The 22,758-nt window shown below is 32.5% G+C and overlaps 1 protein-coding gene across 3 annotated transcripts in view; it reads right to left on the bottom strand.

The window, feature by feature from the left end:
- The window catches only part of dtna (dystrobrevin, alpha), a 60,329-nt gene that overhangs the window by 4,342 nt on the left and 33,229 nt on the right, over nucleotides 1–22,758 (bottom strand). Inside the window, exons 9-22 of one of the 3 annotated variants that reach the window (XM_073940566.1) lie at nucleotides 22,359–22,483; nucleotides 22,224–22,232; nucleotides 22,036–22,119; nucleotides 19,601–19,669; nucleotides 18,606–18,698; nucleotides 11,506–11,593; nucleotides 10,181–10,272; nucleotides 9,976–10,089; nucleotides 6,183–6,279; nucleotides 6,070–6,090; nucleotides 4,030–4,222; nucleotides 2,301–2,390; nucleotides 2,111–2,195; nucleotides 1,928–2,039 (exon numbers count right to left, since the gene is read on the bottom strand). In XM_073940566.1, the coding sequence (XP_073796667.1) occupies nucleotides 1,928–2,039; nucleotides 2,111–2,195; nucleotides 2,301–2,390; nucleotides 4,030–4,222; nucleotides 6,070–6,090; nucleotides 6,183–6,279; nucleotides 9,976–10,089; nucleotides 10,181–10,272; nucleotides 11,506–11,593; nucleotides 18,606–18,698; nucleotides 19,601–19,669; nucleotides 22,036–22,119; nucleotides 22,224–22,232; nucleotides 22,359–22,483 (1,272 nt within the window). Of the gene's footprint in view, nucleotides 1–1,927; nucleotides 2,040–2,110; nucleotides 2,196–2,300; nucleotides 2,391–4,029; nucleotides 4,223–6,069; nucleotides 6,091–6,182; nucleotides 6,280–9,975; nucleotides 10,090–10,180; nucleotides 10,273–11,505; nucleotides 11,594–18,605; nucleotides 18,699–19,600; nucleotides 19,673–22,035; nucleotides 22,146–22,223; nucleotides 22,233–22,358; nucleotides 22,484–22,758 lie in introns of those variants that run through there. The other 2 variants (NM_001080581.1, XM_073940567.1) reach the window with 2 other exon arrangements.

The raw sequence follows: 22,758 nt of genomic DNA on the forward strand, positions 1-22,758 counted from the left end.
TAAAAAAAAAAAAAAAACAGCATTTAACTTAAACAGAAATACTGTAATTATATTATCAATTCTTAAAAAACTTTTAACTTTTAATGTTTATTCCAATCAAGCATTATTCTTATAAAGCTTAGGATACATTTTTTGATAATCAACCCAAAGTAAATAACTGGTCGATTGTAAGCTATTCAGTATTGCATCTGTCAATAATGTCCACTTCCAAAAGCTATACATATTTATGTTGAATATATAAGAGATGGCATGTCTTAACTGAATTATTATTTGTTTTTTAAATAAATTTACTAATGTATTGTTATTATTGTTGTTGTTGTTGTTGTTGTTGATGATGCTATTTATTAATTTTTTTATTTTTTTATTTTTCTGTTTACATTATTATTTTTTTATTATTAATTTACTAATGTATCATTATTTTTATTATTTATCTAGTTTATTAATTTATTATTATTATAAATTATTATTATATTATTATTATTTAATTTATTTATTTATCTCTTTATTTATTTGATAATTTGTCAGTTTACTTTATTATTATTATTTTATAAATTATATATTGTTATTTATTTTATTAATTTACTAATGTAATAATAATATTATTTATCTAATTAATTAATATATTTATTCATTTATTTTAGAGTTTTTTTCTGTTTTATTATTTATTAATATTTTTAGTAGTTTCTAAATATTTTTATAATTAACTTACTAATGTATTATTATTATAATTATTATTTATTTAATTTATTAACTTATCTCTATTTATTTGATAATTTGTCTGTTTACTTATTATTATTATTATTTTAAAAATGTTATATATTTTTATTTATTTTATTAATTTACTAATGTAACATTATTATTATTATTATTATTATTATTATTATTATTTATCTAATGAATTAATCTATTTATTTATTTTAGAGTTTTTTCTGTTTCCTTATTTATTATTATTATTTTTAGTAATTTAAAAAATATTTTTATTATTAATTTACTAATGTACTATTATTGTAATAATAATAATTATTTAGTTAATTTATTAACTTATCTCTTTATTTGTTTTATAATTTGTCTGTTTACTTATTTATTCATTATTATTATTATTATTTTCTTTTTAGCCCTGTTAAAATGGGCATTGTCTGTTGGTATATTTTAATGTATTTGTTATTAATGGCTATTAAAAGTTATTACATTTAAAAAGTAAAAAGATGTAATAAAAATAATAATTACATATAAAGTTATAAAAACTATAACATTTTAAAAAATAAAAAAAAACGATGAAGTTATAGTTTTAACAGCAGAATAATAGTTCAAAGATTATAAATAGTTTTTTTAGGGGTTTTTTTCCCTAAAAGATTAATTTAGACATTTTTCCAGATGGTTAATAATTATATTTGCATATTCATTTCACAAGCTAACTCTAAAACATTAAAACACATAATGAAGGGACAAATTAACCCAAATTTTTTATTTTCTCATCATTTACTGGCACTCAAGTGGTTCGGAATATTTTATTTTCTTTATTCTGTTGAGCAAAAAGGAAGATATTCTGGAGAATGTTCAGATGTTTAAGCGGGCTAATAATATTGACTTTAAAATGTTTTTTAAAAAAATCAAAAACTGCTTTTATTCTAGCCAAAATAACAAAAATAAGACTTTCTCCAGAAAAAAATATATATAGAAAATACTGTGAAAAATTCTTTGCTCTATTAAAGATCATTTGCCAAATCTTCAAAAAATAAAAAACATTCACAGGAGCGCTCATAATTTTGACTTGGTAGGAACAAAATACTGCTTTTAAAAAGACCTTCTTCAGAATATCTTCCTTTGTGTTCAACAGAAGACACAAAAAGCTCACAAAATGATTTTTAGGTGAAGTGTCCCTTTAAATATGTGATGCTTTTGCTTCCGAATCTGTGTAATGCCTCACCAGGAGGTTCTTGTCGGGTTCCTGCGAGTGTCTGAGCCGTTCCTCCATCTTCAGCTGCTTCTCCAGATCCTCGTGGCCATAGAAATCTCCCGGCTCCAGTTTACTAGCTGCCCTGTGAAATAAGAAACACCATCAAAACCAGTCCAGGAGATCAGAAACCAGCAGGAGATTCGCTTCTGTTACCCTGATCTAGATGAGCTGCGTGTGTGGCGAACGTCTGACTCTGGAAACATGAAGTCTGAGATGCTGTTGCTTTCATTTCCAGCCTCTAAACATTTGTGAAGAGGAAGTTTAGATGGCAGTGATTCACAAAGTGTACACACAGTTTGTGGACATGAGATTGATCAGAAAAAACATAACAGCAGAGTACAACCTGAGTTGAGTTCTTTGACCAGTGAGGACATTGTGTTGGTTATGGAGTCTGCAGCTACCAGGAGATCGCTTCTTAAGTTCCTTCTAGAGCCTTCACAAATAAATCAAATGATAGAATATTTATTAGTAGTAAAAAATACATTCATTCATTCATTTTCTTGTCAGCTTAGTCCCTTTATTAATCTGGGGTCACCACAGCGGAATGAACCGCCAACTTATCCAGCACGTTTTTACGCAGTGGATGCCCTTCCAGCTGCATCCCATCTCTGGGAAAAATCCATATAGATGTTTTAACATTTCATATATTCAACTATATAGATGTCTCAACATTTATATATTTAAATATAATTAAATAATAACTTCATTTTCATAATAAAAAAAAAAAATATATATATATATATATATATATATATATATATATATATATATATATATATATATTTTTTTTTTTTTTTTTTATTATTTATTTATTTTTTTTCCTGTTTCGAATAATACAGCCTTGGTGAGCATAAGAAAAACATGTTAAATAAAATAAATAAAAATAATTATAAAAATAAAGTATTTAATTTAGTAGTTTTTAAAAATAAAAATACTATATATATATATATATATATATATATATATATATATATATATATATATATATATATATATACATATATATATATATATATATATATATATATATATATATATATATATATATATATACATATATATACATATATACATATATATATATATATATATATATATATATATATATATATATATATATATATATATATATATAGTAGAAGAACTACAATCCCATGAATCAGGATAAACATTTTATTTAAATTCAACTGTATATCTTTACCATTATTTACATATTTTGAGAGTGCAGTGAGACACATTTGCTTAGTTAATTTGGGAGTGTGCAGGGCTATAAATATATTATGGTGCCATTTGCTCACTGCAGTTGTCTGATTGGTGGACTTTTTGTATTTATGTTCAACAGATACAGTTCTAATACAGTTACAAAAACACAGAAATATTAACAGATCAAATAATAATAATTATAATAAATAAATAAATAAAAATACAAATTCTAAATATTTATTTCTGTATTTAAACATACAAACACTAATTTTAATACTTTTTTATTTATTAGACTAAAAATAACTTTTAATATTTTTAAATAATAAAAAATAACTTTTTTTTAAATTCCAAACTTTTAAGTAGAACAGTGTAATATTGGTTATATAATATTGGCATTTCTGTGTGGAGTTTGCATGTTCTCCCCGTGGGTTTCCTCCTGGTGCTCCGGTTTTCCCCACAGTCCAAAGACATGCGCTGTACTGTAGGTGAATTGAATAAAAACTAAATTAACCATAGTGTATGTGTGTGAATGTGTGTTTGGATGTTTCCCAGTACTGGGCTGGAAGGGTCTCCGCTGTGTAAAACATGGACAGTTTGGCGGTTCATTTAGCTGTGGCGATGTAGTATTCATAAGTGTTGTGCTGTCATTATGAAACTGTTGCTATTTCCGTTCTTTGGAAAATTGAATAAGATTGAATTAAGATGTTAATTAGATTGTGGTTTTGCTATTGGTGGATCTCATGTGAAAAACAGGTCAATCCCAACCAAAGGCTATAATTGGCCAATTATAAAAGGTTGAACTTACTTTGGATACAAGATTACAAGAGCTCCTGAAGTGTTTTATTACTGTGACTAAATGAAAGTGTTACCCTGAGCGAAGGCCTGCTGCACTTCTCCTCCAAGGCCCATCAGCGAGTCCTGAGGGGTCTGACTGGGTGTGGTGTTGCCGGATGTTGATTGGACAGGCATAGGAATGGGCGTGGAGTTGCCGGACAGTGATTGGACGGATGCGCTGAGGGTGTGACTGGGGGAGGAGCGAGGGGAAGGGCCAGGACCCTGGTTCTGGGAAACAAAAGGAGATTATTGCTAAATAAAACGGACACAATTCATTTGTATACTTTTGTATGAAATAAATCTAGCCAGGTAATTTTAAATTAATTTAATAAATTATTAAAAGGATCACTGTGAAGCAACAAAATACTTACTAATTGTCATTTTCAATCACTAGGTTTCACACATTTTATCAGCAAGAAGAATTGAATCATTCAAAATATAATGAATTGTAATGGGATCTTTTATTTTTTTACATATTGTAATAAACAGAGACCAGAATAAGCATGTTGTTTTATTTTAATAGTAATTTATTATATTTAAATTAATAATAGTTATGTGATGGGATTGGTGATTTTGAATGAATAATATAATATAATATAATATAATATAATATAATATAATATAATATAATATAATGTAATGTAATATAATTCAATATAATAAAATATAACATATAATACAATACAATATAATATAATATAATATAACATATAATATAATATAATAATAATATAATATAATATAATATAATATAATTCAATATAATAAAATATAACATATAATACAATATAATATAATTTAATATAATATAATATAATAATAATATAATATAATATAACATATAATATAATATAATATAATATAATATAATATAATATAATATAATATAATATAATATAATTCAATATAATAAAATATAACATATAATTCAATATAATATAATATAATATAATATAACATATAATATAATATAATATAATATAATATAATTCTATATAATATAATATAATATAATTCAATATAATATAATATAATATATTATAATATAATATAATATAATATAATATAATATAATATAATATAATATAACATATAATATAATATAATATAATATAATATAATTAAATATAATATAATATAATATAATATAATATAATATAATTCAATATAATATAATATAATATTATAATATAATATAATATAACATATAATATAATATAATATAATTAAATATAATATAATATAATATAATTCAATATAATATTATATTATATTATATTATATTATATTATATTATATTATATTATATTATATTATATTATATTTAATTATATTATATTATATTATATTATATTATATTATATTATATTATATTATATTATATGTTATATTATATTATATTATATTGAATTATATTATATTATATTATATTATATTATATTATATTATATTATATTATATTATATAATTAATATAATAAAGTTGAAGTAGTAAAATTACTAACACTGAAATAGATGTAAAAAATCATCATTAATAATTAAAAATAAATAAAGCATCAATTAATAACATACAAGAAAAACCAAAATGTGACAAATATTTTAAAAGCTCATAGCAAAATGATTAAAAATAAATTTAAAATAAAAACTGAAAAAAATAATAATAAATACTAATTATATAATAATTATATGAGATATTTATTTGATAATATTATAATGTCATATAAATTATATGATATGAATTATATATTAATGTTTTCTGATACAAAAACAAAAATCTAATTTTTCTTTTCATTTTTTTACAATTTAAAAAAAATATTATTTATTTATTTATTTATTTAAGTTTTAGAAGTTGGCTCAAAAGCTGAGACTTGCATTTCATTATTTGTGTTCTCAATAAATAAAATGTTAATTTTAATTTGCACAATACTAAATGAAAGGCACAAAGGCACAAGAGACAAAGGCACAGCCGACACAATATTAGGAAGTAGAAAAATTACAGCATACAGTTAATCTACATACAGTTAGATCAAGTATACTAATACACACGGTTTCTGTTATTCATTCTCTGAGACTTACAGCTCTTCTTAGCTCTTCTTCCTGTAGATGGAGCAGTTGGGCTGATTAACAGAGATTTGTGCATCTCCACATTTGAACAGTCATTATTTGTGTATCTTTAAGATCTGCTGTACCTTTAAGAGGAGCATGAGCTGCTCTAGCTGGACCATGAGCTCTCGACGGCTCTCCTGAAGGGCCGACATCCTCTGCTCCAGCTCCTCCTTCCTCTGCCTAACACAACCACATACACACATAGAGGGGAAGTCAAAATGATTAGTCCTGTGACGTGTGTATTCCAGAGTGATGTTTAAGAGAGCAATGACCTTTATTTTAGTATTTTCTGTACTTTTTCTAATGGAGAAAGTCTTATTCCATTCAGTTTGACTGGAATTAATGCATTTCTTATAAATTTAATAACAATTTTAAGGTCAAAATTATTAGCCCCTTGAGAAATACAGTTGAAGTCAGAATTATTAGCCCTCCCAATATCTGCTTAACAGAGAGACTATATATTCGGCACATTTCTAACCATAATAGTTTTAATAACTCATTGCTAATAACTGATTTATTTTATCTTCGCCATGATGACGGTGCATAATTGTAACATACGGTCAGAATGGTCAGGCAGGCAACGGTCAAACACAGGAGCAGACAGTATCATGAAGGGTAACCCAAAAGAGTATTTGAAAAGCAGGCAAGAGATCAATTCAGGCGGTAACAGCAAACATCAATATACAAAGTAAGGGTTTAAGACACGGCAAGGAATAACAAGGCAAGGTAAATGATATGTAATGTATACAGGATAACAACAAGACTCAGCAATGTCTGTGTGTGTGTGTTTGTGTCCCGTTTATATTGTCCATGTAATTAGTCTTGAGTAGCTTCCAGCTGTGTGTGTGTGTGTGTGTGTCTCTCTCTGTGTGTGTGTGTGTAATCAATGGAGAACTATAACAGGTGCGTGTGTGTGGTGCTTTAAGGGAGTTGTAGTTCATTTGTTGGCCGAATTGTAGTCTGAGTGAAAGTGAAGGTTAGATCGCTGGTGACTGTAACAATATTTGACTAGATATTTTTCAAAATACTAGTATTCAGCTTAAAGTGACATTTAAAGGCTTAACTAGGTTATTTAGGCAGGTTAAGGTTAAATAGACAAGTCAAATATTGTATAATGATGGTTTGTTCTGTAGACAATCAAACAAATCTAGCTCATAGGGGGCTAATAATATTGCACTTAAAATGGTTTTAAAAAAATTCAAAGCTGCTTTTATTCTTGCCCAAATAAAACAAATAGGACTTTCTCGAGACGAAAAAAATATTATAAGAAATACTGTGAAAGTTTCCTTGCTCTGTTAAACATCATTTGGGAAATATTTGAGAAAGAAAAACTCACATGAGGACAAATAACTCAGACTTCAACTGTATATGTTTAAATTCTGTTGTCCTAAATGAATCTTGCCAAATTTAACATAAATTCGCCTGGTTAAGCCTTTAAATGGCACTTTACATCGAATACTAGCTCCTTGCAAAGTATCTAGTAAAATATTATATTATAATATTGACACAAAAGAAATTAGTCATCAGAAATGAACTATTAAATGTTTGAAAATATGCCAGAAAATTTCTGTGTTAATAACTGTAAATGTCATGTTGCAGCAAGAAATTGTTAAACTAGAGCATATTTAAATATGTTTGCGTGGCTCTGTTGACCATTCAAATCAGCACACTGAAGGAAGTTCACTGAGAGGAAGGAGTTTCAGTGTTGCAAAACGCTTTTAAAGTGCTTTCACTCATTGATGAGAAGAGCCGTGATCAGGTTACACTCACTTTCAATGAGTCTATATCTAAACCATCAGCATCTCTTGTTCACCACAAGCCATCGGGTTTCGTGTCTAATTCACAACTGTGTGTGTATGTGTGTGTGTGTGAACTAGTTTATGTGATTTATGCGCACATAGTGATTGTATAATGACATGGGTATGACCTAGGTATACAATGTTGATGTGGTTAATAAAAAGGCAGAGGTCTTGTGTCCTCGTAATTTGATGGGAACCTATTATGCCTCTTTTTACAAGATGTAAAATAAGTCTCTGATGTCCCTAGAGTGTGTATGTGTGAAGTTTCAGCTGAAAATAGACACAAATAATGTTTTATAATTCTTTGAAACGGACCCTGTATAGGTTTTGATTCAAATTGTGCCATTTTGGTGACTGTCGCTTTAAATTCAAATGAGATTGTGCTCTTTTTAAAAGAGGGAGGAGCTACAAATGCCTGTGTCTCAGCATAGTGGCAGATTCAAAACAAGACTAACGTCTTATGCTATTGAGAGAGAGATCATCACTAATGGCCGGGGCTTTCCCCCTCTGATGACATGTACAAATGGAGAATGTCAATCAAAGTGTTTCTGTAGACTGTTTTGATCAAGTGTGATTATAAACAATAGAAATTATTATTTTTTACCATTAGAGGCTGGTTATATTCACACACTGCTGCTGCACAACTGTGTTTAAACCCCTTATAAAAGTGATTTTTGCACAATAGTTCCACTTTAAAGCTGTTTAAAATCATATCAATGGAGTCTTTTACATTCAAAATTAGCTTTGGGTTTGCTGTGAGGGCTGGGTTTAGGGGTAGGGGTGGGATGACGCCCATATAATAAATACATTATGCTTGTTGAAATTCTATGAAAAACAACCCGTGTGTGTGTGTGTGTGTGTGTGTGTGTGTGTGTGTGTGTGTGACATTGATGTGACACAGGTATTACAAGAAGGTGGTAAAATACAGATGAAACCAGAAATTTACATAGACTTAAAAAAAAAGGAACATACCCATTTTTTTTTTTAAATGTCTGATGGTAAATCATCCTAAACGTTTACTATTTTAGGTCCGTTGTGATTACCTAAATGATTTACATTTGCTAAATGCCAGAATAATGATGGATAGTTTTTTTAGAGAATTTCTAGTCAGTCAAAAGTTTACACATATTTCCTAGTATTTTTTTTAGCTTTGCTTTTAAACTGTATAACTTTGGTCAAATGTTTTGGGTCTCCTTCCACAAGCTTCTCAGGTATTTTAACCCATTCCTCCTGACAGAATTAGTGTAACTGAGTCAGATTTGTAGGCTGTCTTGCTCGCACAAGCTTTTTTAACGTTGCCTACAAATTTTCTATAGTATTGAGATTAGGGCTTTGTGATGGCCACTCTAAAACATTCACTCTGTTGTCCTTGAAGCACATTTTAACTAATTTGGCAGTATGCTCAGGGTCATGGTCTTGACTGTGGCCAGGTTTTAATTTCCTGGCTGATGTCTTGAGATGTTGCTTCAGTATTTCTACATAATGTTCTTTCTTCATGATGCCATCTATGCTGTGAAGTGGACCAGTCCCTCCTGCAGCAAAACAGCCCCACAACATGATGCTGCCGCCCCCATACTTCACAGATGGGATGGTGCTCCTAGGCTTGTAAGCTTTCCCCTTTGTCCTCCAAATGTAACACTGGTCATTATGACCACATAGTTCAATCTTAGTTCCATCAGACCACAGGACATGTCTCCAAACATTAGTCTTTTTCCCAGAGTAATTTAGCAAATTGTGATCTGGCTTTGTTGTTGATTCTGGCTTGTTGATTTCCCCATGTTGTCACACAAGGAAGCAGTGTGTTTGAGGTTTTCCTAGAATACTATTCTACAGTTGTGCCTCCAATTAACTCAAATGTTGTCAATTAGCCAATCAGAAACTTTCAAAACCTCGACACCATCATCTGAGCTTTTTCAGAGGCAGAATAATCTTATTGTATGTAAACTTGACTTTCAAGAAAAGTTAAAACAATTTCTCAAAAAAAAAAAAAATACAAAATAAAGTTTGTACAGAATAAAAACAATAGACACCTACGTAATTCACACAAACAAACGTGTGTGTCCGTGTGTGTGTTTACCTCAGCAATCTCAGTTCAGCCAGTAACATTGGATTTTGTTGGTTCTTGTCTAATGGAGGCTGAGAGGCTTCCTCATGTTGTTGTCTCAGGCGCTGAATCTCTTGCAAAATCTCCCTAATAATAAACAATATATTTTTTGTTCATTTAAATATGAATTCTGCATCAAATCAGTGTGCAACAGCAAAGCAAACAGGCTCGAACTCACTTGTTTTTGTTTTCCAGCTCAGCAATGAGTTGTCGCTGCTGTTTATTAGAGTCCAAGCAGAGAGAGATGTCTGTCGGCACTCTGCCCTTCTGCTGATCAGTTGGCAGATCACAGAGAAACAGCTCATTTACTTATTCACTGGATGTCAAACAATTAATCCCCATTAACTGCATCCAAAAAATAAAAGTTCATATTTGCGAAATATATTTGTGCGTACTGTTTATATTTTTGTGTATATAAATAAATGCATTACTATATAGTATAAGATATTTGTTCATATTTAAATATATATATATATTTAAATATGAACAAATATCTCATACTATATAGTACAAATCTATACACAAATCATATATAAATACACATTTAAAAATATTTATTTTGTATATTTCTGTATTTTATGTACATTTTTGTATATTTCCTACACAAATCTCACATGCAAATCAATATTTTCTAAAGGACGCTAAATAATATTTGTTCATATACATTAGATTAGTCAGATCTGAAGCCAAATCTGACCTTAAAATGGTGTTTCAAAAATTAAAAACTGCTTTTATTCTAGCCGAAATAAAACAAATATGACTTTCTCCAGAAGAAAAAATATTATCAGACATACTGTGAAAAATTCCTTGCTCTGTTAGACATTATTTGGGAATTTTTTTTAAAAGAAATAAAATATATAATTCTTCAAATGTGACTTCAACTGTGCATACAGTATATACACAGTATATATATATATATATATATATATATATATATATATATATATATATATATATATATATATATATATATATATATATATATATTTCCCAGAGATGGTTTGGCAGTTCATTCCGCTGTAGCAACCAGAGATTAATAAATAGACTAAGCCGAAAAGAAAATGAATGAATATATATATATGTGTAATTTGAACTTTCAAATAATTTCTTAAATTTTCTATTTATAAAAAGGGACAAATGAAGTAACAAAATAGAATACAAGACAGAAGTATTTGCATATCTTTGTATTCCCTTTCTTATAAGAAGTTGTTGACCTGATACAATATGGCTTTTGTAAAAAATTATTTTGAAAAAATTAAAAATGTAAAAATTTATTTATGTATTTATTTGATTATTTGTTCTGTCCAAAAAGGCCAGGAATGCAAAAATAGTAAAAGATATTGAATGCATTATGGGGGTTATTAAATACTCAGAAAGCTAATTATAAAAATTGTGATTTAAATACCAGTTACTTATGTAAAATCCATTTAGGGAACTGTTATACCATTAATATCCAGTGAATTGTAAAATTGTGGAAGCGAGCATTCTGATTGGCTGTCTTACCGCAGCAACTTCATCAGCAGCCAATCGGGAGGCATATCTGGCTATGAGGCAGTGCTCGTCATCCTGGTTTTTACTGCTATGCTGGAAACTGTCAATCAAACAACAAGCACTGTAAGAAATTACATGACAACAAGTCAAGACAACAAATGTTTTTGTCACTTTATTTTTAATCAGCTTATCAGGTTTCAATACATATTTTTGGTATACAAAGTTTAGCTTATTGTTTTAGTCAATTTGACTCATGTAAGTTAAGATAAGTAGAAAAGTTCAATCAACAAAACAATTTTAGACAGCCGTTTTCTTAGCAAGCAGTGAAACTTCAGTCATCTTTACAGACACTGCAGATTCACAAAAGCATTTACTATTATATTTAGTAATGTTAGTTTTTGTTGCATTTGGCTTAACTGTTGTTGTAGAATTGACACCTAGTGGTTGAACTAGGTGTTACAGTCCAAATTCAAAAGATTGAAGAGGGTTTTTTTTCACAGGGCACCTCCTCATCCAATTTTACACATTCACAGGTTGCCAGCTTGATAACACCATCAGAAACAAGCATGCCTGAAGAACTAAACTGTAATATTTGCGTTATTTTTTCAATATTTGCTAATTAACCTTTTAACTGCCCAACCAAGAAAAAAGCAATTTAACTTCTAAAGTTTCTAGTTACCACAACTTTTTTCAACACATTTTGTAATCTTTTAATATCAGCCTCTACCAAATTTTTAATATGTTGCTTTGTGATAAAAGTACCGGAATTAATATATATTATGTATATATATATATATATATATATATATATATATATATATATATATATATATATATATATATATATATATATATATATATATATATATATATACATATATATATATATATATATACACACACACACACACACACACACACACACACACACATATACATACATACAGTTTATATATATATATATATATATATATATATATATATATATATATATAAATTCATACATATATGTGTGTGTGTGTGTGTGTGTGTGTGTGTGACAATCAGAAAAAGTGAACTGTAATACTAATTTAGTAATTTATAAACATAATCCAAATAAAAAAAAATTATATTGTTTAATATAACATTATAAAAAGCCACCTCATGAAAACTAGATGTTACAAAACACCAATATGGTGCGGCTAAATATTACTTTGATATAAATGGCCCTGGGAGTAAGTATATATATATATATATATATATATATATATATATATATATATATATATATATATATATATATATATATATATATATATATATATATATATATATATAAGAAGATGTTATATCTCTTCCTTTCCTCCAGGGGGAGTTGTGTATAGTGTGAGGGAGTTGTGACTCCTTGTGGGAAAGGTAAGGAGGATTGATCCAGCTCTACACAGAATCTGTTTATTTTGTCATTATATTTGCCATCGATGGTATTTTATGAGATATGTTATAGTTAAGGCATTAACTAATGTGTGGATGTGCCTTTTTTTGATAGATTGACTTATATTTCCGATATTGTAGATGTTTCCATGCGGCAGAGCTTATTTTATGTTGTTTAAGGGTTGATAGTGCAATAAACCATTTTAACTTCCGGCAAGGCACACAGTCCAATCCCTGAGTGCTTTATTCTGTACTTCTTGCACACATCATCATGGCACTTGCACAGGGGCCATTTATACAGCAATGTTTCCAGCCGAAAACATTGTTGTCGTGTAAACGTAGCCTCAGTCCCATCCCTTTGTCCAAATATGCATTTAGATGCTCCAACATCTGATCAATGCGGGAACACTTAGAGGTTTTGCCCCTTGCCTTCCTTTTCCATTTTTCAGGTTTACTTTTTTCAAACTTGTTCCTTCACCAAAGTACTTCAGGTCGTTCCATATTTTTAAAATGGAGGACAAACAAATGTAGTTTCTGGTTATATCTTCTAACCGAGTCCCTCGTAAATGGACTAAATTATTTTCAACAAATCCTACAGACTCAAAGAGAAAGGACCGCTCCAGCAATCTCTGGACAAAGGGACTAGATTCTCTCTTAAAAAATGTCTACAAGAGGTAGAGGTGAGCCTGAAATGCCCACCACTCCTTCAATCTTTTTGATAAGTGGACTGAATGGTTTCTTTTACAATTCCTGCAAGTATCAAGAGAAAGCAAGGCCTAAGCCTGAAATTTGAACAATATGTAATATAGTGGCTGCTGAATTAGCACTCAATCAAGAGTTTCCTGTTCTTGCAGCAGTATCCGTCCCCAGCTATTTCTATGGCTCTTACAGCCCCTGGGAAAGTGGAATAAATTATTTTCAACAATTACTAAAATCTCCAGGAGAAAGGACTGAGCCACTGCTCCTGCAATCTCGGGTGAACGGACAAAGCTGTTTCTTAAATGCTTCCTACAAGAAGGCGCCAGTCTTTACTTTCATCCACCATCTACATCCACTTCACTTTCACTCCCTCCCCCCTTTTCAGTTAAGAGGTCTTCACTAATTGCTTTTTTCATTGGGCCCAAAACTGCTAGTGGCACTCCTGTCTACAAGTACCCAAAGAAGGGACTATGCCTGAAATGTCCACCGCTCCTACACCACTTATGATTTAGTATTATATATATTATTTATTTATACGATATATTATTTAGTCTGATACATGGACTAAATGATTCCTTTAAGGGTGGCATGGTGGCTCAGTGGTTAGCACTGTCGCCTCACAGAAAGAAGCTCACTGGTTCGAGTGCCGGCTGAATTAGTTGGAGTTTCTGTGTGGAGTTTACATGTTCTCCCTGTATTGGCATGGTTTCCTCCGGGTCAAAGACTATAGAATACACAACGGTCAATATGGCAAATAAAGCCCCGCCTACTAGTACAGGAGCCAATCATCGATCGCTATATGGCGGAAAAAAGGCCACCTTCTAGTACAGGAGCCAATCATCAATCGCTATATGGCGAATAAAGCCCGCCTTCTAGTACGGGGGCCAATCATCAATCGCTATATGGCGAAAAAAGCCCGCCTTCTAGTAAGGGGGCCAATCATCAATCGCTATATGGCGAAAAAAGCCTGCCTTCTGCTGTGTTCACACCAGACGCGGAACGCGCGGATAAATTGCACTATTCGCGCGTAAATACCCGCGTGAACATTTGAGTTTACTCGCTTCATTCGCGCGTCAACCCCCGCTTCATTCGCGCGTCAAATCCGCTTCAATCGCGTGTCAAATTCACTTCAAAACAGACGCGGATACGCGTGATGGGCAAGGCTTCTGTCTGCCCGGTGACTTTAGCTTCATAGCTAAATGGCTAACATGGATTTTATTAAGAAAATAACAGTGTTAATGCGCTTTATGGAGACTGAAAAACAACGTCGATACGTTTAGGGTCCTGTCTGAGTCCACTGCATCCTTTCAGAGGTGCATCCAGCTCTGTGAGCTCATAAACTCCTCCAGAAACTGAACCTGGATGACGGAGGCTTTCAGCGGTGCCTCTGACTGAGCCAAGCCCAGTTTGATGACTTGCTGTCGGTGTCGCCTGGAGGATTTCCCCCGGGACACCATCAACAGTTTCTACGTCACAATCACGCCCCCACAAGAGCAAGCTTTTGATTGGTTAACGCGGCGCGAATGTCCGCTGAAGTTCAAATTTTCGAACTCGAGAGATTCCCGCGAAACACTCGTTAAGCTTGTCAAACGCGCAAACGCTCAATTCGCCTTGCGCGTATCGCGGTGCGCGCCATTCGCATCGTTCGCGCGTATCGCGCCGCAGGATGTCTATTCGCGCATTTACATTGACAACATGTAAATCACTCGCGCTTGACGCACGTGCCGAGTCTGCTGTGAACGCAGCACTCTAGTACTGGGGCCAATCATTAATCGCTATAGACTGACAATACTCCAGGAGAGGGGGTTGGACCAGACGTGAGTTTCTGCAGATTTTCTATGATTTGGTTGTTTAAAAAGGAAACTAAAGACACAGTTGTTGTTTAATTTTATTGCTGACTCCTAATATAAAATTCGATGGTAAGTTTGGCAAGCAGTTTTGGAGAATCTGATGTTTCCCCCTTAAAACAGAATGCCCAAGCATACCGCCTGGGAGGGGTTTCAAAGATGGATGCCAAGTAAAATGACTTGCTCCGGTTTTCCCCATAGACATGTGCTATAGGTGAATTGGATGTGTGTGAATGTGAGAATGTATGGGTGTTTCCCAGAACTGGGTTGCAATATTAGGGTTAGAGTTAAGGCATATAACTATTCCGGCATATGTTTTACACAACGGATGCCCTTCCAGCTGCAAACCCGAACACTATCACATTCACACACTCATACACTATACCTAATTCACCTATCGCATGTCTAACGCGAGGAAAACTTGCAAACTCCACACAGAAGTGCCCAGCCAGGACTGTAACCAGTGACCTTCTTGCTGTGAGGCCACAGTGCTAACCACTGAGCCACCATGCCGGCCATTTATTAACAATATATTATAACCTTCAGCAATTAACACAACAAGAACATTTGATACAGTGGCATATACTTACACTACATTACATTAGTAAATCTGTATGGGGAAAATGCATGTGATTTTCCCTTCTGTACTATTGAGCTCTAGTGCAGTGAAATGTGTAGTGATTGACACACACAGTAAATACACACCAACCTAAGCCTAGCCAGTTAGCATGCTGCAAACATAATGGGCTCTATTTTGACGGTCCATGCGCAGAGCGCAAAATGCAAATGCTTTCAGGGCATGTCAGGAGCCGTTTTTGCTAATTTAAGGATTGGAAATCTGCCTTGCGCATAGGCGCATGGTCTAAAAGGGTTGAGTTTATTTTCTTAATGAGTTATAGGTGTGATTTAAGAATAAACCAATTAGAATCTCATCTCCCATTCCCTTTAAGAGTCAGCTGTGTCACGCCAAGAGCGCATTCGCTATTTACAGGACGCAAAGTAAGTCTAAGTGGAAAAAATTAGCATTTCACAAGCAAACAGTTGACAGTTTTTTAAAAGAAAACTGTTAAACAGAGCATCTACTGCGTGAGAATGAGAGATAATGGATGTACTTTCACTTTGGCTCTTGGATAGGGAAACCTTTACGCACAGACATCAATTAGTCTATAAATAAATAATTTTTTTTGTTAAGCGCAAATATTCGTTTCAAAACTATTTCTAAATTCAGTTCTAATTTCCAGCAAACGAATAAATGAATAATAATAGCAAAATGTGCTCAAAAAACTGAATTATATCCTAAACACATGCTGTGCCCCATATGGTCTAAAACCTGACAGGTGGGCAAATCTAAGCTTGTTTTTAATAAAACAAATATAAATATGGATATAATAAATAACACTGCTAATAATAATAACATTATACAAAAGCAAATTGTTATGAATGAACTGAAAAAGCCTCCCGAGATGAAGAAGGCATAAAAGCAGTGATTTTACATATTTATGTAGGCTAGAAAATAATATGTTTTGTAATATTTTAATCCTTCAGATTTATATCCTATATCTTTTCCTATTATATCCTATATATATATCCTTAATATTTAATTTTTTTCATATGTAAAGATATTTGCCTATTGCTCTCTTGTGTGTATTAAGCAGTGTGTAAGCGAGGCGCAACTCTGCGCCAGAGTTTAGACCGGGTTTGTTTTGGTCTAATGAAAAATCTATTATAGTTTCTCAAAATAGCGACGCGCCAGCGGTCCGCCTCAGAACACCTTCCTTTTTACACCAGAACGCCTATGGGAGCACATATGAGCGCTAATGCGTTTGCTATTTAAACAGCGTAGCGCAACGCCTCAAAACGACTCTTGCGCCAAGCTGAAACTACCAAAAGACTATTGCGCCACGCCTTGCGCCACATTGCACCGGGTGTATGATAAGCCCAATGTGTCACCATCCCACATCCGGTGTGTCAAATATGGATCCCCATGCAAAACAATAGGTATGTTTAAGTGTAATTGAAGAGTTCAGATGCAAAAACCTCTAAATGCAGTCTGAAATTTTCTCCTAAAATGAGCATTTTTCTCAGCCTCCTATGTTTATGTCCAGTTAATTCACTTTAAAGGGAATGAAAATAACTATTTTGTCACTCTAAAAGTAAAAGTATTGAGCCTACACACAAGAGTTGGAGAAAAATGCTAATTTAGATGAAAATATCAAGTGGCATTTAGAGGTTTTTGCATCTAAACTCTTTAACTTAGCTCGATCATACTGCTGAAACTAACTTCCAGAGACATATCTTTAAAAAAGTCACTGATCTTAAGATGATCTTGTGCACACAAGCAATGTGATTTCATAGTTTTTTATATATAAATTTTTTGTGAAAAAAAAAAAAACAAATATAACAAACACACTCACCGGCCACTTTATTAGGTACACCTGTCTAACTGCTTGTTAACTCAAATTTCTAACCAGCCAATCACATGGCAGCAACTCAATGCATTTAGGCATGTAGACATGGGCTGTTTCTCAATATGCGTTCTTCAGCGGTTTTGCGTCCTCGTGTTCTCGTGTAATGTCATCATCAGGTACTATCATAGTTTTCCTCGCGTTAGACAATATTACCATCATACTGGTAATATTCAAAAGTGGTTTCTGAAATATTGATCAAATGTGCATTATTTGTCATAGTTTTTGTATACAATTTAAACGTAAGATTTTCAAAAGAAGATTTGCTTAGTTTTTTAATTCCGTTTTTGAAAGCAGCACACTACAATTGTTAAAATAACACCATAAACTATAAATTCAAGCCCTTTTAAGGACCTGTGTTTGTTTCCAGGCCTTGAATTCATGTCTGAAATTCAAGTACTTTCAAGAAGTATGAGATTACTGTTATAAACTTTTAATAAGCAGCAAATTAGGAGTTTGTTTGCAGTATAACACTAGAAATATACTAGTTAAAATGACCTTGAAGTATACTTCTTTTTCGTAAGGGCAGACTTGTATTGTATTTGTAATTGCACTGTAATTTTTATTTCATTGTAATTGTTTTATGGTTTTCTGGGGTTTACCAGACTGACATGGTGACTTTTGAGCTCTAAAAAAAGAGATTAGGAAGAAAACCGACACAGCAACCATCAGGCGGACAGCTCACACTGACCATGATCGCTCCTTCTGCAGAAGATTCACATAAAGTCCGATCAGTATGTGCTCATCTGCGAGCCTATCAGCAATATCGAGGCTGTACTGAACCCTGAAACCATGTATCAGAAACAAACACTTCAGGAAGAAAAGCTGAAGCTCATTTAAAAGTGGATCCTTATTTGTTTAAGAATATTGTACTGCATTATTTGAACGCATTAAAGCAGGGGTCACCAATCTCGATCCTGGAGGGCCGGTGTCCCTGCAGGGTTTAGCTCCAACTTGCCTCAACACACCTGCCTGGATGTTTCAAGTACACCTACTAAGAGCTTGATTAGCTTGTTCAGGTGTGTTTGATTAGGGTTGGAGTACAAATCTGAAGGACACCGGCCCTCCAGGAACAAGTTTGGTGACCCCTGCATTAAAGGGATAGTTCATCAAAAAATGAAATCATTCACTCCTCCTCCACTTCTTTCAAACAAAGCTTCTTTCTTCTGTTAAACACAACAGAAGATATTTTGGAGAATGTTGGAAAGCTGTAGCCATTGACTTCAGAAAATAGAATACTTTGGGAGTCAATGGTTATCCGTGTTCAAAGAGTTCACACAAGTTTGAAACAAGCAGAAGACTGTGGAATTGGTGGCTAAATGTTCATTTTTGGGTGAACTATGGCTTTAATAACAATAACACAGAATACATTTTAATATGAAATGCAAATACACTTTAGTTATAACATTTAATTCCATTTAAAGTATATATTGGGTCATGTGGGATGAATGTACAGTACGATCAATTTAACATGCCAATATGTGACAATGTTGACAAAATATGTCTTTTACAAATGTGCAATGGATAAAAGATTATGCATACTTTATTGACTGTACAAATGCAGTGCAACATCTTTGAGCAACATTTAACCCCTAAAAGCCTTGTTTTTATTTGCATCTATCTCTTACTATACACGTATGATGCATTGAACAGAGAGTAATTGATCATTCATGCAGGTTGACTTACCCTTTCCCTTTCAGAAGATCTGGAGTGGTCCGGGAAAACAGCTTCATTTGATTTGTCTCATCGTGAGCACTGCTTTTTACACCCAAAATAAGAAATAATAAGAGAAAAGAGTGAGCCACAATTCTTAATAAAAATGTTTAAAACACACCATAAAGAAATCTGAATCTGTTTTTATACAACCTAGGCTTATTATGGATACGTATCCCTGTATACATTTCTGGAGAGCTCCAAATACATACCAGGAGTTACGTTTTTTTCAGTTTTTGTTTTCATGAATCCACCAGAGGCTGCTGTGTATGCTTTTTGACATCTCAAATTTCCCAAGTTTCATTCACGCTTGCTCTTCTTGCGTAAATCTACCAGAGGCCACTGTCGACTGACTGACTGAACGACCCACCCCCTTTCCTAAACCCAACCGATAATGTTTCAAAAGCACAGATTGACTCGTCCACCCCTTTTTCTAAACCCAATTAATCCAGAAAAAAAAAACTTCTTGCAGCCGCCTGATTTTTACCACATTTTCAGATCTTACCATGTTTTCAACCTGTTATTTAATTGTTTATTTGTTTTTTTGCCCTTTGTTTTTGGCTTACAGGCTTTCTGGAATTGTTCTTTGCCGGACTTGAACCCCGTTGTTGTGGTCAACTCCTCTCTGCATCTCAAGTCCGCCGATGTACGCGGCAAGCTAACTGGACAATCGCGTAACTTTGGAAAAGCTGTCAATATGGAGGTAAGCAGTCAAGTGGTAAGAGTGAAAAGGAACGACGTCATACCGCCTCGTAGCCTTCACTTTAAAGACGAAATGCAGCCAAACGTACTTCTGGCTACATAATTTGCTATCTCCAGAAATGTGTATAGGGCTATGTTTTCAGAATGAGCAGGAAATGTTGGTTAAACAGCGCTTGGGAAATATTTCAAAAGTAATTACAATTTAATTTACTCATTAAACCTATTTTGTCTTCAACTTTATGTATACTAATTCTCATTTTCAACCATTCAAATTCTTGAAAATAATTATAATTTCCAGTGTACAGTATTTATATAACTGTTTCAAATTACAAAACTAGTGTTACCTAAATAACAACAACACTTTTAAACCAATAAATATCATTAAATCAGAATCAGAATGAGCTTTACTGGCCAAGTGTGCGCAAAGACACAAGAAGTTTTTTTTTTTGGTGACTTTTTTCAGGAGCTTAGGATACATACAGTACAAACACTGTAAGAAAATTATGGATTTCACAAAATCGATTTGTGTTGGGACAACATAAAGGAATTGTTAACTTATTAGTTTTTACAAATTTAAGAGAATTGAACATAAAACATTTAGGTTACCCTTAAAAAAACTCAAGAATTGTGTTGTTTCAGCTCTTTTTAAATAAATAGTTTGAACAAACAGCAAATGTTATGTACAAATAAAATATTCAGACCCCCATCAATTTTTCAATCCTTGTTATATTCAAATCCAGCCAGAGCCCTGACTTAAACCCAATTGAGAATCTCTGGGGAGACCTAAAAATGACTGTGCACTAATGTTTCCCATCCAGCCTGACAGAACTGGAAAGGATTCGCAAGAAGGAATAGCCGATAATTACCAAATCCAGGCAGAGTTGCATTTTTTTCCAAAAAGACTCTGTATTGGCTGTATTAGATCAAAAGTGTGCTTCTACTAAATACTAAGCAAAGGGTTTGAATATAATATTTCAATATTTCAGTTTTTCTTTTTTTTAAATAAATCTGCAAAAATGTTAACAATTCTGTGTTTTTCTGTCAATATGGGGTGCTGTGTGTACATTAATGAGGAAAAAAATGAACTTTCCGTACCCACTGTATACGCTCACCGGCCACTTTATTAGGTACAGCTTACTAGTATCGGATTGGACTCCCTTTTCCTTTCAGAACTGCCTTAATCCTTCGTGGCAGATTCAACAAGGTACTGGAAATATTCCTCAGAGATTTTGCTCCATATGGACATAATAGCATCATGCAGTTGCTGCAGATTTGTCAGCTGCACATCCATGATGTGAATCTCCCATTCCACCACATCCCAAAGGTGCTCTATTAGATTGAATTCTGGTGACTGTGGAGGCCATTTGAGTACAGTGAACTCATTGCCGTGCTCTTCCCCATTCTGATGCTCGATTTAAACTGCAGCAGATCGTCTTGACCGTGTCTACATGCCTAAATGCTTTGAGTTGCTGCCATGTGATTGGCTGATTAGAAATTTGTTTTAACAAACGGTTGACAGGTGTACCTAATAAAGTGGCCGGTGAATGTATACAGTATCAACACAAGTACACAGAATGACATTTTAAATTAAAAAAGCATTATTAACCCTATTTAAAAAGGAAAGAATGTCTTCATGAGCTGATGTGAGGCTTGAATGCTCTGAACTAGGCATGTAAACACTAATTATTGTGCAGTGTTAAACTCACGCTTTGCTGGAGTAAGGGTTTCCTGAGGAAGGCATGGAGTGAGAAAGCATGTACTCATTTCCAGTGGCCACAGGTCTGGGCGGCCTTCAGCAAACACACACACATAAAGTCGTCTAAAAATAGTTTTACACATCAAATGAATGCTGAAATATATGATGATATCTGACTCTGCATTTCACATTACTCACCATGTGCCCCTGTTTTGCAGAAAAAAAGTGAAAAAAAAGGAGGGAAATGTTAGATTGCACAGTTTATGTCACATTCATTGTAAAGTAATAAGGCTGGTGATTTTTTTTCTGTGTTGGATGTTGGAGTTCACGTACACAATGTGATTGAGGTTGAGTGTTTTCTCAGGTGTATCCGAGAACTGTGGATACGCAGGCTCTCGACTCGCCGCACAGCTCAGAGATTTACTGAGAGCGTCCGACAGCTTCTTAGCTGGAGATTTCTGCACAAAAACACATGACAGAAAACAAGCAGAAGAATAAAGAACAAGAACACATTTGCATGTTTTTAATAGAGTTGTTTTATAGAAAACATTAAATAATTAATAATAAAATTCATTTTTAATATACAGTTAAAGTCAGAATTATTCGCCTTCCTGTGAATTATTTACTTTTTTTTTTTTTTTTTTTTTCAAAAATGATGTTCAATAGAGCAAGAAATCTTTCCACAGTATGTCTGATAATATTTTTTCCTCTGGATAAAGTCTTATTTGTTTTA

The sequence above is a fragment of the Danio rerio genome, chromosome 24 (genome assembly GCF_049306965.1).
Source record: "Danio rerio strain Tuebingen ecotype United States chromosome 24, GRCz12tu, whole genome shotgun sequence".
NCBI classification, from domain to species: domain Eukaryota; kingdom Metazoa; phylum Chordata; class Actinopteri; order Cypriniformes; family Danionidae; genus Danio; species Danio rerio.